This window comes from Stegodyphus dumicola, chromosome X2 (assembly GCF_044657685.1).
Source record: "Stegodyphus dumicola isolate Sdum_Otavi_A_Nest chromosome X2, ASM4465768v1".
Lineage (NCBI taxonomy): Eukaryota > Metazoa > Arthropoda > Arachnida > Araneae > Eresidae > Stegodyphus > Stegodyphus dumicola.
This window is the reverse complement of record NC_140781.1, coordinates 103214650-103233824: the sequence shown is the minus strand read 5'-3', so window position 1 is coordinate 103233824 and position 19175 is coordinate 103214650. Positions and strand designations below refer to the sequence as shown.

General features: G+C 32.7%; 1 protein-coding gene across 2 annotated transcripts in view; it reads left to right on the top strand.

The window, feature by feature from the left end:
* Positions 1-11026, top strand: part of LOC118184681 (rab-like protein 2A) — a 79274-nt gene extending 68248 nt beyond the window's left edge. For both annotated transcript variants that reach the window (XM_035354389.2, XM_035354388.2), the window contains one exon: positions 4854-11026. In XM_035354389.2, the coding sequence (XP_035210280.1) occupies positions 4854-4964 (111 nt within the window). In that variant the 3' untranslated portion in view covers positions 4965-11026. The remainder of the gene's footprint in view (positions 1-4853) is intronic.
* Positions 11027-19175: the final 8149 nt, after the last annotated feature.

Here is a 19175-nt window from a genome sequence, read left to right as displayed (position 1 = left end):
TTTTGTAATTTTAGGTGTGAAATTTGTGGAGAAACTAAAAAATTTATCTTGGCAAATTTTTTTTTCAGTTTGCGCCAAGAATAATTCACTTGGTGGGTTTCTTAATTTATAGTAACCTACTTACTCTCCTTATTTTTCTTTGATGTACGAGAGGAAAAAAGGTCAATCATTCATTCTTCCAAATGATTTTAATAAAATGCATAAAGCACATTTTTTTTTTATTATTATTATCGCTTATATTAGATACACCAAATTTCAAAACGTGCCAAAATGTAAATTCACGTATATCTTAGGAAACTTTGAATAAAAAACTCTAATTTTCTGCAGATATGCTTAGAGAAACATTTACTTTAAGATGATGTTAAAAATTTTATAGGTTATAATATAGAAATTTTTTTTGAAATAACCCTTTGATGGGCAGTGGGATGCAGGCTTCCCACCTTTTTTAACAGTTTTTATCTCCCAGATGAAAGCTGCAAAATTCCATTTAAAATACATACAATTATGCCTTTAAGTTCTCTAAATATATAACAGATGGCAGCAGTAGTGTTCGTTCATAGAAATAATGTAAAATAAAAATTCTTTGCAGGTCTAATTTTAAAGCAGTTTTTTTCCTTAATTTCTAATGCAATTTAAATCGTGTGAACAACAACTTTTGGTGTTGGAAGGATTATTTTTATGTGAAAGTTTCCTTTTTGAATAAAAATTATTAATTCATGTATTAATTAAGAATGGTTGAAATTAAAAGGTGGGACCAAACACATCCCACCGCGCATGTAGGAATTGCTGCTAATTCACAATAGAAAAATATCCTAAGCAGAGAAAAGAGAGGTGAAATGTAAATAAACATGACGGCCTTTTAAATATCTTCCTTTTCAAACCTGTAGCAAATAAAGTACTGGAGTGAAAATCTTCTCTGTTTCAAAGCTATTATGAAATCATTAAAAAATGTCTAAAAAGTCGTATAGAGAGCGATTTTTTTTAATTATGTAATTTTTAAAAGAAAAAAATATTTTTTATTTTGGGAATATGATGAATATTTTCTAGATAATTATTCAAAAACATTTTTTATATCTTGCATTTTCATTTGGTTTCTAAAATTAGCACTTTAGGTAAGCATGTTAGGAGAATTTACGCTGAGGCAAAGATGCCATTTTACTGCTCTAGATGTGCGGTGGGAGAAGCGGTGTCCTACCACGTCATGAATTACCTTAAAGGTTTGCCTGTTTTTTTTTTTTTTTTTCAGGAAATAACATTGTCTTAAGAGCTAATTAGAGCCAATTTTTAAAAACTACTCATGCGATTTTTACAAAATTTGGCAGTTTAGTATAATTTGAGTCATAAAATCGAAATATAAAATGGCATGTCATTTCAGAAAAAGTCCGATTTTGTGTCAAAATACTTATATTAAAACAATGCTGCATATAAATCTGTTACCATAAGTTGCACTTTCGACACACGGAAAACACAAGTTGAATTTTGTCAATTGGGCAAGTAGAACGGGAGCTATAGAACTGTTTTTTTTTTTTTTTTTCCCCACACTGCATCTGCAATAATTTCATCTGAAATTCCTGTAGTAGAGATCATTTAACCTTTACACAAAACACTTATAAAGAGCTTTAAAAAATCTATTCCTAGTCACGAATAAATTGTTCAGTTGAATAAAAAATTACAGCATAGCATTCCAAATATTGTTCGTTTGTGGCCAAAATTACCACAACTTGAATTTTTATATTTTGAAACTTTGCATGCTACCAGAAAGTGCTAGGTCTCACTAAATTTGAGCTTTCGTACATTATTGGAAAGATAATGCCAAATTATGTAAAAAGTAGAATCCAAGTGTATGCTGTGCAGAGATTTATGCTTAGACCTTATGAATGTGTTTATACCACCTCAATACACACCTTATGAATGTGTTGTTGAGTAGCTAGCTACAATTGTAAATCCTACTGGCCATTGTTCTAAACACAAATTGAATAGTAGTAATTGAATGCTGGTTTCATGGTTTGTGTTGTATACAAAAAACAGTTGCTGCTGCAAGTGAAGCTCATCTGAGATTTTATGAATTAGTATTTAATCAAATTTGAGGTAAGTGCCTCCGTATGACTAAAGACTAGAATACTAGAAACTGCTTAGAAAATATCCATGCTTCTCTGGGATTCAAACTGAGACCCATAAGAGCCCACTGCTAACCGCTATATCGATCTGAGCAACACCATGAACATGCAGCAAAACTGACTTTTAGCAATTAGAAAAATGGTGTATTGTAGCTATTACCATATTTGATGCATCCTCAAACTAAAGACTAGGAGTAAAATTTATATGCCAATAAATAAGTCTTCAGTTTTGGTTGCCATCATAAAACTGTGATAAAAATGTTGTTGGTTAATAATATATTTTTTAACCTTCCAGCATGTACGCTTGGCAATTTTACATGAGCACGTGCACTTCGTATTTTTTTACGACATCCATTATTTTACTGTTTTGGGCACGAAAAATGACAGAAATGAGTGAATATTGATTATAAATTTGTTAAGAAATAAAATATTAATCTTATTTTTGCAAAATACAAATGATATCACATTCAAATATAAGTAAATTATTTTTAAGTTCTTATGTTAGTGAGATGGAAATGCAATGATGTATTTCATTATAGAAAATTTTAAATTTATTATTTAATAATTATATTTTAAAGTCGAAGCTAATTTTAATATTCACCAAAGACAAGTATAGACAGTAAAAAAGGAAAACACCTTGGTAGGAAAAAAAGGAAGTATAACATTACTTACTTCTGCAAGGAAATTTACTTCTTACTGGTTACAAAAACACACTTTAAACTAACTTTAATGTTTTTATTTATTTCTAAAAAATAGAAATGAAAGAAAATAAGGAAGGGAAATTGCTATTGTTCTTCCATCCAAAGGTTTCCTTGTCTTTCTTTTCTTCATCAGATAATTCTTGAAGAAGTGAAGCAAAATCAGCTGGTTGCACTTATTTTTTTGCCATGAAAACTGATATAAAATTTACAGAGCTAAATGTATTCAAATTAAAATAATACGCAGCAATAAATAACATAAAATTACAAAATATTTGAGGAAAAAATATTTTCCGAATTTTAAAACACAACCACCCTCGTGTCATAAACTTTATGAAAAAGCTGCCATGTAGCACAAAAGCCCAGTTAAAAAAAAGTCATATGACTTCGTACTGGCACATTCCATGATGTGGGAAGGGTAGAAAGGAGGAATAGAAGTGACCTTCAGACGTCTCAGCTTCAATATGCGAAAAATATGCATTAACCCCTTCGAGCCGGGTAGCGAAAACGCGCGCTTATCGCGGAGGCCGGCAGTGTCTTCCACGAGCGTCTCTCCAGGGCTGGGGGCTTTTTTGCTACTAAGCCTAAATCCATGAAATTTCCGAAGTATCAACGCATTGTTTAATGATGCTCTATAGAGTATTTAAATGGCTTATGCTTTATAGATATTTTTATATATATATACTTTAATTACCTTATTTCGTGTTTAAATGCATATTTTACACATTTTATTTTAATTACTCACCATTTTATGACTTTTAACATTATACATCTGAAAAGTAAATATATTACTTAAAATTCTGTTTTCGTATGAAAAATTTTAAAACAGGGATCTACACACAGTCCTACGTTACATTCCTTGAACTTGTAATAACTCATTTGCCGTTTTGGAGGATTTTTCCGGGAATGTGAACAAACGAAGCACCGTCGTCTCATTTTCTTATCAGTCTCTTCTGAACAAAGTTTTGGAAAATGTCTTTCAGTTAATCTTTCAGAATCAATATCAGAATTTCAGAATCAATATCTGAAATATTTTGCATCATTTCTGCTATTTCATGCTCTGTTAAACATTTTCGACGCTTCAACATTGAAACGGTAAAAACAGAAAGAATTCACATCTAACAAGATCTAATTATTTTCTAAAAACTGAACTGTAAACCGAAATACTCAATGCTTTAGCGCATATAAAACTTCTACTTACAATAACTACCACGTGCGAATAAAGTGCGATTTAAAGAGACGTCATAAATCACGGCATTCGGAAACATTTAGTTCCCCGTTTGTTTATATAATCAAAAACACGTGTATGTGAGTCATGCTTCTCTCATTTCGAGTAGAATGTCTAATGTACATGTATCTGAAACCATATGGGCATACAGTGCCATCTTGTGGCAGAAATTATAGTTTGAAAACGTTCCAAGGTACTGGCACAAATACGTGACATTCGGTAGAAAACGAAACAATGCTCTGGCACGCCTGCGTGTCGGCCGGTAGATAAGTGTGTTCTTTGCTGGCACGTATACGTGACAGTCGGCACGAAGGAGTTAAAAACTGAATTTGTTGTAAATTTTGTGCATGCGTGCATGCTGGGAGGTTAATAAAATTATCATGCACATCTGGAAAAATTCACTATTTTAATTTGTCTTAAATGTTGTATGAGGTCTTTTTCTCTCTGCCTTGCATGTGTCTTCATGGTGTAATTACAAAGTATTTCTGGCTAGCATTTGGAAGGTCTGGAGTCCTGGTGAAGACATAGTACATTTTTCACATCTTGCACTCCAAATAAACTGCCGAAAGGTCTGTTCAATGGAATATGCATATTTTACTCATTTTTCTATGATAGCATTTCTCTGTAAAGTTTAAATCTGTACGCAGCAGTTGTTTCTTACTAAACAAGAAAGTCTTCAACCATTTGTCAGTTTTCACTGATGTCTTTAAATTGTTAAACAATGTTATTTATTGCTGTGGGTAATAAGAATCTTTTGTTCAGTACGTGTTTTTATATTTAACATACTAATTTTCCCCTTCTTTTATTTAGGCTTTCGATGCTGGTAAAGATCCATTTGATGCAAGTAGTAATTCATTTGATATAGGCAGCGACTCTGTAGAAAGTTCTAATACGGTATCTGAAACTAGTTCTACGAAATAATGGTTAATAGTGTTTACCATTTTAAAGGACTTGTGCCTTGTCATCACATCATGTGATAGATAATCTGTGATTTTTTACTAAGTTGTGTCATAATTGCATTGTGTTAATGTCCAATTTTATTATTTTCATAACAACAGACAAAGATGCATATTGAAAGTGGCTGAATATCTGTTAATTGTATTTTTGTGAAATACTCATTATCATCTTTTAACATTGCAAGCTTGTGTAGAAAATTTGAAATTTTTGAAAGATAAATGGATTGTTTATAAGTGAATTTTTTGTATTATACTGACTTCAGAACTGTTTAAAAGGCTTCATATTAAATTCTCTGTGTAAGTGTAATGAATTATTTTGTATTGTAAAATAATTTGTCTTCACTTTATCGTGGAAAACCGTCCTAAAATTTTTATTCAACACTTTTAGATATAGTTTATTAAAATTCATAAGAAACAGCTTTCTTGCTGTATAATTAAAATTTTAATTAACAGGTAGAGTGTACTTGAAATATCAATATATTGTTCCTTCGGTTTGTTATGGACTAAAATTGGAGAAATTACAAACTAAAATTGGTGTTCGGAATGCTTCATGTAAAACTGCATATTAGCGGTAAATACTTTGTATGCAATTTGAAAACTTTTAATACAAATATGTATAAAAATTATAATTGTGTTGTTCCATTTTGATAAATCATTAACAATTATATGGAATGAAATAGCTTGCATATCTTATTCAAAAACAGAAGTATAAATGTGGTGATTTGCAATATAGTGTCTATAATATGTATTTTTCTATAGTTCATTTATTTTTTGTGTCTTGTTTATCTTAGTATTTCATGAATTATAGATTTATCTGAAGTTTAGCATTCGAAAATTATAATATTTGTATAATTCATAATATTCATTTTAAAATGCTGTTTAGAAGTTAAAATAAGAGGAAATAAATAATAAATACTTAATAAATTAAATAATTAGTATTTATTGGGATGAAGCTGCATTTTATTGTAATAATTTAATAGTGATGATTTAAATTTTACACGTATAAATGATTTTACTGACTTTCAGAACATTTTCCTGTGAGCTTTCAGTGTTTATAATAAAAGTGGATATGTTCAATGCTTTTTTATTTTTTAATTGAGTGATGTTCATATTTTTCAGCATTCATATGAGGAGTTTTTGTGAAATGATAGCTGATTAATTATGGCAGTAACCAGGGACACATAATTTAGCATTTTCAAATAGAAACTGGTTCATATATATATGTTGTGCATGTTTAACATGGGAAAAAGATATGAAAGTATGAAAGATGAAGTATATTTTCATTTTTTTTATCGAGTACTGTTTTAGAAAATTAAATCTTTTTCCCCATAAAGTATCTAATTTCGGAAAGCGTTCTTCTTATTTGGATATAAAAGTACTTTCATATTAGTGGAAATCATAGTTTGTCGGTATTTGAAGTCAGCAAGTTACCAACAATGAACCTATTCCTTTTTCTTTTTCATCTGTATCATCATTCCTCAGACTGCTTAGTTCCATCTTGTCTTCATTTAACTGTGGGAATAGTTCATTAGATCTTGTCAGTTTGCAATGATCTGCTTATTATCAGATGTAACCCTTCAGGTCTTTTATACTTCTTTATTTATGTTTTACATGTTCTAAATCTTTTATTTCGATAGAAAATCGCTTGATATATACTGAATTTTACTTTATAATAAATGGGAGTTATAAAGAATGAAAATTTAAAACCCTTATGCAGGAAAATTTAAATACGTAGATATGAAGAGTGCCTTTTAGTTACTTATGTTTCATTATAACCGTAATTTATTCTTATAGCATATGCTAATCTGGTAATTTATAGATTACATGAATTGAAACTTTGTAAAATGAGGTAACAATGGCTCTGTAAAATTATTTCACCAATGTTATAATCCGTTTATAAATATAAACTGACTAGATTATTTGTATTTAATTTGTTAATTATGCATTTCTAGTCATTTTCACAGAAGTTTATAATCATAATCATCAGTTTATATTTTTAGAGATTTATTTTAAACTGGATTATTATTTACTGTCATGCCCAATGTATTTTCTAGTCATAAATGTGTGAAGATTTCTGATGGATTATTTTTATTCACTAGCAATGTGAGAATATAAGTAGCATATAATTTTGTAGTTGTAATATGCATTTAATAGTTGCGCTTTGCTTCTTACCGAAAGAAAGGAAGACTAATAGAACAATTCATTTATTTCATTGTGCAATGAATTGAAATAAAGTAAATGTACACTGGCAGGAAAAATGAGCAAAACAAGGAAAAAGGTGATTAATTTTTTTAAAAAAAAGTTAAAACATTTTTGTAAGACCCTTTATTTCGACCTTTAAAATATTTTCAAAGCATAATGGCTGACTTTTTATAATTATATTTAAACGTTTATCATTATATTTAACTGTATATCCATGGTTTATAAATGAAGCATGACTTCAGTTATAAACCATGAAAATACATTCTTGGTTTTGTGGATAGTTTTAGTATCTTATGTTAGTATCCATAATCAAAATACAGTTTTTGCAATGAATTTTATACTTTTTATTATATTTTGTAGTAGTGCATGCAGTAAGAAAACATTTACACTAAATCTTGTTCTGAAGCTCCAGCAGAGTATTAAATTGACAGCTGCAGTGATACAAATGTAATGCATAAGTCATATTCAGTTTCATTTAAATATAATGTGCATGTTGCCCATAAGTCTGATTCTTTTGCTTTCAAGATATTCTGACTTCAGCTGCTACATTCAACATATTCTGCTCCCAACATGGAACCAATCATTATCATCCATCAGAACCAATTATCAACTTCTGAATCTCTGAAAAGCTTTACATGATGATCAGAATTTAATGTCGCATTTTTCAGAAGTGCAGATCAATGAGTCATTCAAAACGATACCTGCATGAGTATTTCATATATATAACTAACTGGAATAATAGAATTTTCTAAAGAAAATCGAGACTGTTCAACAAAAAGGCATCAGCCAGTCATTGCTACTTCAATCACTATACTATATGCATTATTTTAACTTGGGTTCTTTTTGCAGCCTGAGCAGGTGAAAGACATCGGTATTCTTGTTTAGAGACCTCTTTTATACAGTTTTTTTTTTTTCACTCGCAGTGTATTAAAATATTTGAAAACATGCATGTTGGTAATTCCCTTATTATATGTGATACCATCATTTTCTCATTCCTTTTGGTAACACAGCCTAAGAATCTGACATATTTTGAGTTACTTCCCCATTGTACTGATAGCCTTGGCATCAAGATATATTAGTTGTGTCTTTGAGCCATTTTCAGGTTCTAGAAATGATATTCATAGGTATTTCTCGATTTCCATATGCCTATTTCTATCTAACCACAGGCTTTCCTTTTACATGCCATTTCCCCCAATTAGTCATGTACTTTCTTGTATATTTCACCATTCTTGAGTTTTGTAATGTATTACTCTGTCATTGTTTTGAATGAACCATTTGATGACATGTTCAAGCATTGCAGAAAGTATAGGTAATTTGCATACCATTGTATTGCAAAGTGAACTCTTTTAAACTGTTCTATAACATTCACATAATATAACTGACCTACCAAATTTCATTGAATTTTATCCTTTGTTACTAATGGCATACACCTTTTTGGCACACCTTACAGCAGTCAAAATTTTGAAAATCTTGTATGATTATGCTTGGAATAACTAATATCATTTACTCTTGCTAAAACACAGCAGTGCCTAATATCAGAAACTTAAACATGGATCCATAAAACTGCAGTTATTGGCATTAATTACTTAGTGTAGGATAAACATGGCATAGGTTCAAAATATAATTTACTTCAATTAATAAAGTTTTTCCCATAAGACATGGTCAACATTAAATAAAATAAACTGTGTATGATTACTACATTTCTTAGTATATTACTAAAAATAATACAGAGGATTGCTAATTAAAGGAGGGTAAATTAACCAGGTTGTCTATAAAAAGTGCTTATTTTGCTTTAATTTACATAACCAGATGAACTTCTTGAAAATACAGGTAAATTTACAATAGTACAGTCAAAAGTCGTTAATCCGGACTCGACAGGACTTCGGCGATTCCGGATTATCGATTTTTCCGTATTATAGATCATCAGTTTAAATCTGGTAAGATGGCATACAGAAATTACAAAATTAAAAATATGAAACCGTAATTTATGAAATAAAGAACAATTATGATCTAAAGGGTATCAAAATTTCCAAAAAGAAAAAGCTTAATATTTATTTGTTTACTTTATTAAACATTTCTTACAATGTAAGTTGTTTAAGTTGCTTTGTTTCATGTGATAATACTTTCTCTTTAATTCTATTAAACAGACATAATTTATTGTTTAGTTACAAAGTTCCGCTGTTCAAGTCCTATAATTGCTGTGTCGAGAATACCAACTAATTTGTCAATCGAAATTTTTCCGTTTTCAATAACCTCTGTGTCACTTTTTTCACTATCGGAAGTGAATTATAATGATGAGGAACTTGATTTAAATCATATCAAAGGCAGAATACATCGAGATGAAATACTACATTTAGTAAGGAATTATAAGCCAAATAAAATAAAAACATCTGTCCTGAATATAAGGGTAGTAGTGACAGATCAACTTCCAATGCATTGCGCGCCGTGGTGACAGATCAACTTCCAATTCATTGCGCCCGGCCACTATCGGAAGCGAATTATAATGATGAGGAACTTGATTTAAATCATATCAAAGGCAGAATACATCGAGATGAAATACTACATTTAGTAAGGAATTATAAGCCAAATAAAATAAAAACATCTGCCCTGAAGATAAGGATAGTGGTGACAGATCAACTTCCAATTCATTGCGCGCCGCAGTGTCCCCCCCCCCCCCGCAGAGCAGCGTAAAGTTGATAAACAGATTTCGAAACATACTTTTGCTTTGTAGATCCTTTACATATTAGTAAATATATATCGGAAATTCTATTTGACATAATCGAAAGTTCAAGCTTACTTTTATAAAATTGCTCTAACAGTCTGCAAAAAATAATAAGCCGGATCCAATTCGAAGATTAAGGAACAACGCAATCTGCAACATTAACTGAATTAGATAATTTTAGCTTAACTTATACTGTCCATTATACATTAAACGCGCATGCGTAAATTATTATGCGCATGCTCACACGCATATTCGCAGCCGTAAAGGTCTTACGCGCACGCGAAAATGCCTATGCGCATGCGTCAACGCAAAGAAAGTTTGTAGCTTTGAGGTCCGGATTATAGATCATTCTGGATTATGGGTGTCCGAATTAACGACTTTTGACTGTATTTTATGTTAATTATAAAATAGGTTACTCCGTTTTCCATTTTTTTAACCGTCTTTGGATTAATCATGATTTTGAAGTAACCATGGGCATCATCCCTGGTGTTATCCCAGTAAACTAGAAGAGTTCATTATAATGCAAAATGTACTATAAAGTACAGTGTACTTCTATATGAGTCAATTTACAAGTTGGCATGATTCTTGTAAAGATTCATGTCTGTGTTTCAATAATCAATTGAATATTTAATTCCCCCCAAAAAAAATGTTTAAGCCAACAGAATTTTTCCAAGTGTCTTCTTCTAACCTTCTTGCTTCTCAATGCATCTCTAGATCTCATGCTTATATCATGAAACTATAATTTAGAACATATGCCTCATCAATTAGTGTAAATAAGACTTAAAATATTTTGCTTGTTAATTTACTCAGTATTTGTTTTATTTTTATTGAATATTTTTTTTTAAATATCTAAAACCTGTAACTTCCATGTGAAAATGAAATGTAGATGATTTTATTGTTGAAAGAAATTACATTGACAGTTTAACATAAAGGAATATTTTTCTGAAGTTTCTCTTGGATGTGTTGGCATAATTTGTAACTGCCAATTGAAATCAGAATGCACTTTACGCTGATACATTTTTATATATCTGTGTATTCATAATATTTAAAAAAATGTTTGTGCATTTGTTTGTGTTATTTAAATAAAATATTGCTGCTAAAAATGTCAGTAGTATCTTTAGTGTGCTGATGTGTGAGGGTACATTAGTCTCATTCTTAATCTCATATACACTCATGCAAAACAATTATTTAAAATTTACACCACAGATTTGAATGTTCTTTTAAAATAGACCAGCTGAGCTTTATAACCCCTGAAAAGTGGTAGTCTGATTTGGAATCATATCCTGACAAATGGGCTGGCTGATTATATGGGAGTTACCAGTTTTTCCCCTGTATAATGTGAATACCATGCAAAACGTCTTCCATGAAGGCATTTCTTCCCTTAGGGAACAGCAGTTAAAGCAACTGATATTCTAATGGAACTTTTAACAGAAATATCTGTTTTGACGTGACAAATTGCATTTAAAGATACTTTTTAGATATACTGCATGATCAGGACTATGAAAAATCGCCTGATTTAACTTTTTAACTGTCCTGCCCGAAATAATCTCGGGCACAGCAATGGTGTTCCAAAATGTCACGCCTGAGTATTAACTCCGGGTAATTTTTGTTTTATATTTTTGTTTGAATATATATCGTGAAAAGTTTATTTCTCATTAACTTTATTGTGAGAAGTTTATCTAGTTAGTTTTATTTATTATGTCTAAAAGACAGTGCAAAGCTTGTTGTTCAAGAAAGGATGAAAATGGAAAAAAGGTAAAAAGGAAACATGATTCTGGTGTACTGATTAAGGAGTTAGTTTGTTGCTTGGAAAATTGTTTCCAGTTACACCACACAAAACTGAACTACGGAATTTCTAATAGGTATTCATTTTTATTTATTTTTTTAGAATTTTTTTAGATTTTTTTTTTTTTTTTTTTTTTTAAATTTTTTAGAAAACAATGCTCCACTAGAAGAGAACTTTACCACTGCCACCCTCAGTGGCAGCCTCCTCAAGCGAATATGCAGTGGCTGCAAAACCTTAAAATTGTTATGCATGTAATTCAAAATGTCAGTTTTTATCTACTAAGTATATTTTATTTTGTACTAAACATTTGATTTTTGCAATAAAAAAAAATTATGTACCCAAATCAAAGTAACTTGGCAGTTAAAGAGTTAACAAAAAGCCTGTGTGTATGTTTTTCTTAAAACATCTTCCCACAAAGGCTTCCAGATAGCCTTCAGGTTGCTTTGTCATAGTCAAAGAATCCATACCATCCTCATCTCAACGACATTTGCTTCAAATGAGTTTTGTGTTTCAACGACCAGAGCTGCTCTTTTGCCTCGGCTGGCAGCTATGATCATAATGGCTTTCAGACGCTCTTCCATCTTTCAGGCAGATAGGCAGAAAGAAATTGACAGTTCATTATAGAAATTAACAATACAAACCAAAATTAATACCTGGAAATAGCTCAAGGAAAAAGCAGATATTAAGCAATTCCTTCTTAGCGCTCAAGGCTGAATGAATATGGAAAAGCTACATACAAACCAAAATTATACCTGGAAATAGCTCAAGGAGAACGCAGATATTAAGCAATTCCTTCTTGGATGAAGATGGAAAAGCTACGAGGGCTCACTGCCTACGAGGAGGGATGGCTTCGTGAAGGACTTCTGGAGAGAAACTGTCTTGTACTCATGGGGAAAACTATGAAAACCAACCATGCAGCTAACTGTTTTGCCTGGGATCGAAAGAAAGCCAGGTCGAACTGCCAGCGTTCAACAATTTTAACCACGCAGCCAAAGGTGTCCCTTAGCTCAAGAAAAAATGTCATAAGTTCTTCTCGAATCATTCACAAGGTAAAACCCAAATCGCAGTTTAGCTAAGCACTAAATGTGAGCGCTAAGCGCTAAATCTAGCAGCTCATTAAGAACTGACATCCAGACTCTCCGAGTCTTATTTATATAGTGCAGCACAGGCTTTTGGAAATTTCGGTAGGACTCGGAGGGAGATCTCTGAAAATGTGTTTTTTCGAATCTTCGAAATAGTAGTCAAATTGGTGAGAAATCGCGAAATATAGCCCTTTGTCGCCAAGATCTGTGAGGAGCGTATTTACCCATCTCTCTCCGTGAGATATTTTTACAATTTAAACGTTTTTGCATTCAAAATTAAAAGATTTACCATTCCATATAAGAAACATATACACAAAAATAAAAATAAACCCTAAAATTATCAATTTTAAAAGCACCAAATAAATGAATAAAAACCATAAACAATATTGCTACAATACAGAAGAGCAACAATGCAATTAAAGACTTTATCGTTTACAGATATTTCCAAGAATATATTTTCGTAGGAAATATTTATGTTTATTTGGAAATGCCTAATATCTTTACCGGAAATAGTAACATTTCATGATTAACAATACTGATAATTTTTATCCTATGTAAATACACTCTTTTGCAAAAAAATCGAAGCACCAAGAAGGACTTCTGCGATTGTGACGAAATTTGGTATGCAAAATCATCTTGATCGAACATGCAAATGATCAAAGTTTCAAGGCAATGAACTGGAATTGCGATCATAGCGCGTATTTCTAGTGAGCAATTCGCAAAGTATAAAACTAGTAACAGAGGCGGAAAATTTACCTTTTTTTTTTTTGTTGTTGTTGTTGTTGTTGTTTGTTTGTTGCTAGCATTGTAATTCCGTAAAGAAGCAGCAACTAAAAATGCCATTACGACGATATCCAAGACCTTACAGACAACTAAACTACTTCGAACGTGGTCGTATTGTAGGGTTGCTTGAAGTTGGATGGTCATACCGAGCAATAGGCCGTCACCTGCAGCGTACAGATACTGCTGTGTAAAGATATTGGCAGCAATGTTTGCTACAAGGATATTGCCGATGAAATGAAAGCGCTGGAAGGCCAAGGAGCACAAATGCGAGGAAAGATAGGATGATTGTTCGCTACGTCCGAACCGTCCCAACGGTATCATTGTCGACTATTCAACGCACTACAGCCACGTCTATACCTCTCGTGGTACCGTCCATCATCTCACGGCGCTTGTCTGAGGCGGGGTTCACAGAGGCCTTTAAGACGTTTGCCTTTGACCCCACAACACCGGCGGAGTCGTCTAGAGTGGTGTCGCAGTTGATCATCATGACTGCCATCAGATTGGCATCATATAGTGTTCAGCAATGAATCCTGCTTCACTCTTGAAGCAAATAACCACCGTGTTCGTGTCTGAAGAGGACGGGGCCAGCGGTCCCAATCAGCCTTTGTTTTACAAAAGCATACAACCATAACCCCTGGTGTGATGGTATGGGGCGCTATTTCTTATGAGAGCAGGTCACCTTTAGGCATCCTCCGTACATCTTTAACAGCTCAACGATATGTTGATACCATCCTGCGGCCGGTTACATTACCCTTCATGCCACGTCATCCAGTGGCCATTTTGCAAAAAGATAGTGCCAGGCCACATTCCGATCGCATATCTCTGGACTGTTTCCGTGTGGTTGATACTCTTCCTTGGGCAGCAAGGTCACCAGACCTTTCACCAATCGAGCATGTCTGTGATATGGTAGGCCACCAGATTCGGATATGACAAAATATCGCAGATCTGGATCAACAACTGATGAATGCCTGGCAGAATGTGTCGCAGGATGACATTAGGAACCTCTACCACTCCTTGTCTCGACGAATTCACGCATGTATTGCCGCCAGGAGCGGTTCGACCAACTACCAAGTTGAACACTCAATGGGTGATTGTGAGCCGTGAACAGGTACCTTGATTTTTTAATCATTTTATTATCTGTGTATGAGCTATACACATATTCAATTTAATCAAAAACAACCACTTCCTTCATGGTGCTTCGATTTTTTTGCAAAACAGTATATACCTTTCAATTAACTTAGTGAATTATTTGAACTTCATTCCGCTTAAAAGAATTGAGATTTAATGCCCAGAAACTTAAAATTCTTTTCAGCTCCTTCATTACGAAAGGGCGAAATGAAATCAATCCTCAGACTGATCATATTCTTTTAGATTAATTTATGCAGTATTATTTTCGAACGAAACCTTTTGATTTCGGGAAAAAAAAAATTGAAATTAAAAGTGTTTTCTGAAGAGATGGATGAGGAATATTTCATTTCTAATTTTAATTTCAGTGAGATAGTTCAAATATGCCTGAAATTAGTCTACCGAAAGTAACACAAAGCGGTGTTAGCTATTTGAATTACTTTGGGCATTAATATCAGGGCATAAAATTGGCATCAAGTAAATGAATTAAATTTAAGTTAAAAAAGTTAGCGGAAAATAGGATAAATATGAATTTCAGAATTTCTCACTCACCCTGATTTTTAAAAATCACCTCCAAATCTATGAAGATGGAGATAAAACGGGAAATAGTAAAGTAAAAGAAAGCACATTATTTAGCATTATTTTAACCCGGATTTTTAAATTGATCCTCTTAATTCATCCTTACTTCAAAGTTAACCAGCAGACGGGCGGTAAAGTCGCTGATCACTGGTAATTCGATCAGGGTTCTATTCCAAGCAAAGGGGCTGACTGTATAGCGTTTTCATGGTTTTCCCGATGGATACGAGCCACTTTTCCTTAGAAAACTCTTCACGAAGGCAGCCCTCTCTTTAGGCAGATAGTCCTTTCCTGTTTTGTCATAATCAAATAAACCATCATTACATTTTATTGCAAACGCCGAACAACTCAGTTATTCGAGAATACAAAAGCTAAGCCGAGATATGATTAGCTGTATGTATTTTAAAACATAATTTTTATCTATATTTTTCCGTAATTTTAATGCTTTTGATTTAGACTAGATTATTTAATAGTGACAACTTGCACAAGATTATTCGTCCATGGAAAGGAAGTCTTCGGGATGATTTTTCTAAGGGAAAGTTGTCTGCATTATGGTACACTTGAGAGAAATCGCTCAAATTTCATCTAAGCCCACCAGCGGCCGAGTGGTGAAAGCCGCTGAACACGGGTAGTTCGGTCCGGAGCTGGCTGCATGGACGTTTCGTGTTTTTCCCCATGTGTAACGTGAATACGAGCCAGTTTCCCTTGAAAAGACGTCCACGGGGCATTCCTAACTTTCCGTATAGTGCCTAAGGGCGGAGCACGTAATAAGTAAAAAAAAAAAAAAAAAAAAATCTCATCTAACAGTCCGGTCAGCTGCTGGAAAGCTGAGCTTCGCGGCTTTAGCTATTTGGTCACTTGCCCTTTGTTGATTTGAGTACGGTGTTTCAGAAAAGAAGAACTGAAACAAAAAGTCTTGTTTTAAATGCAATATTTGAGAACAGAATTAAACTTTCTTGCCACTGGGAATTTTCAAATAATATAAGTTTTTAATTTATAGTTTTTGAATAACTAGATATTGCATGCTCAGATAGTTAACTCTTCCGATTTGCCAGATATATACTGGTTAATACCCTTCAAAAACGCTTTTTTTTTCCCCCCCCCTCGCTTCGTTTTCTTTAAATAAAACGAGAAACAGTTCAATTTCCATTTCCTCCTTGAACGAAGGATTTGTTTTATAATACGAAAGTTGAATTCGAAGATTAGATTTGCTTTTCAAATGAAAATCAATTTGTGAATATTGAATGAAATAATTCGAAATGAGAGCTGTTAAGTGTAAATTCATTCAATAAAGGACCGATTCATGCATTCAATAATGGACCTGATTTCTGCTAAGAAAAAGCACTGATTTGCTGTGGGAGCTCTAAAATTGATGCCAAAATAATCCACTTCATTGATACTAAAAGTGTTATTGACTAAATGTTAGGAACTTAGACACCTTTATTGATTGATGCCAGAGCATTAATAATAATTTATTTAAAGCTGTTTTCGAGACATAAGACGTTATGAATTTATTAGACATACGTGGATAGTAAAAAAAAAGCTTCTTAATGTAAATAATTGCTAGCAGTTTTCAGCAGAGTATTGGGAAAAGAAACAAAGAGAGCAGCGGCTTCAGAAACGCAGCCACCAACATAATATCGCTGATTCGATCCTTTTAATCCATTTCAATTCCTTTTGACGTCTGAGCAGTATTTATAACCCCCAGATTTCAGGGTCTTTTCCATGTCGGGGAGTTCCTTTCAATTGCGATTAACATGTCTTTTGAGTTCTGTTGATAGTTCTTTTCTTATCTCTAGCAGCCACGAGGGAGCGTTTGCTGGAGTCAGAGCGGTCGTGTTGCGGAACATCCTGGCGCCATACAGGCGGAAGGAGATTATAACCAACAGCCCCTTCAGCAAATCGCCCCCAAGAACGAATTTAAAATGCATTTTTAAAACTATTGAACCTCCCTTATGATAGTTTCGTCTCTTGAGAATGGAGATGATGGCCAGAGTTGTCTTTAGGGAAGAGATTTCTAAACATATTGTGAATACTAAGTACGGAATTATAATTTTGGCTGTATGTTAAAACAAACATGGACTGGATTTATAATTTTTTACATAGGAAATTCCATATTTCCAAAAGTAAAATAAATAAATAAAAATTTTGAATAGCTAACTATTAAATATTTAATTTTTTGCCTCTGTTGTTTCGTTGAAATTGCTTATCATAACAAACTGATCACTGACGAAAATTTTCCGTTAAAACCATGTTCCTTCTAATTTTTGTTGAAGTAACTATGCGGAGCACATTTAAAAATTAAATAAAATAAGTAAATAAAAATAAACTAGACAAAATAAAATAAGTTAAATAATTTTACAAATTGTTTTATTTATGAATAAAAACACACCCAACGGTAATAAAAAATAGTAAATTAATTCAAACCTTTACATAACGTTTATTTTACGTTTCGGGAAATTTCATACGTTATTATTATGTAAATTTACTGCTGCATTGTTAACTAAAGCTTAATTCTCATAAGATCATGCAAGTAATCTGCTTGTATTATGCTTCTCATTTTAACTGAATTCAATGCGAAATCCTCAATCGCAGTTTGTATTTAAATTTCTCCTACAATGATGTAAAAAATGCATGCATAATTCAATTATAAATTTCTAATATGCAGGGTATATGATGAAAGTTAGGGATTTAAATTAACATTTTTAATGACGCAGTTTAAGTTTATTTGGCAGTTAGGAATTTTTTAATCTGAATGTTCCTTTGATTTAATAATACAGTTTTTACTTCTAATAAATCGTGTAATTTTATTTTCTTATGATTTTTGGTAAGGTACAAACACCAATTTCCTCAAAATTAAAATTATTTCTTTGTGATGGAATTAATAGCAATATGATAAATACTTTCTAAATGTTTAATTTATCAAACTGATCACATAAACTTTCGATGTACCTAAAATGCCTACACCACATTAACCCGCCCAAGGATAGAGACGCAGTAAACATTAGTAGTTCGATTCAAGCTCAAATCTCAAGAAATGAGCTCACTGTATGAGCATTTTCTCTCCCCCTCATGCCTTTAATATGAATAAAAGGAAGCTTTAGAGTGTTTGGCGCATACGAGCCAGTTTCCTTTAGAACGTCCTCCACGAAGGCATCCCTCCCCGTAGGCAGATAGCCCTAGTGTGCTTTGTCATAATTAAATTAAAACCAACCTTTAGAGTGTTTAACCCTTAAGCATCCATCGCTTTAATTAGAGAGGTCAGGTATCCTTTGCATCATCTTATATATCTATTCCTACCCATTTAACATTAAGATATAACTTATTTCACACTTTCTATTAAGAAAATACTTTTTTGAAGGTACTGGCTACTTGGTTTGCTTATTTTGACTGCAACATATTGATGCGTATCGAATAATTTGTATTATTCAGATATCTTGCAGTCGATTATTTGCCCGGGAGGTAAAAATATTTTTCGTTAATTTTTATGAAAACAGTGCGCAGTAGTAGAGTAACGCAGCATGGAAGAAACATCGGTTATGTAATCATTGTTCACTGTATTACGAAATAAGCTGCTAAAACTGCGTTATATATTTTAAGCCCTTCATCATGCATTAAAAACGAAATAAGTTTTAGAGCAGCAAAGCTAATATAAATGCACACTTGTATATTATTTATATTAGAATGCTTCTGTAAGCGACAACGAGAACGTGGGCCAGTCTCCCTTAGAAAATTTTCTACGAAGGTATCGCCTACCAGCGGCCGAGCGGTAAATTCGCTGAACACTGGTAGTTCGGTCCGAGGTTCGAATCTTGCGAATTGGCTGGCTGTATGGGCATTTTCGTGGTTTTCCCCAAGTGTAACGTGTATACGAGTCAGTTTTCCTTAGAAAGTCCTCCA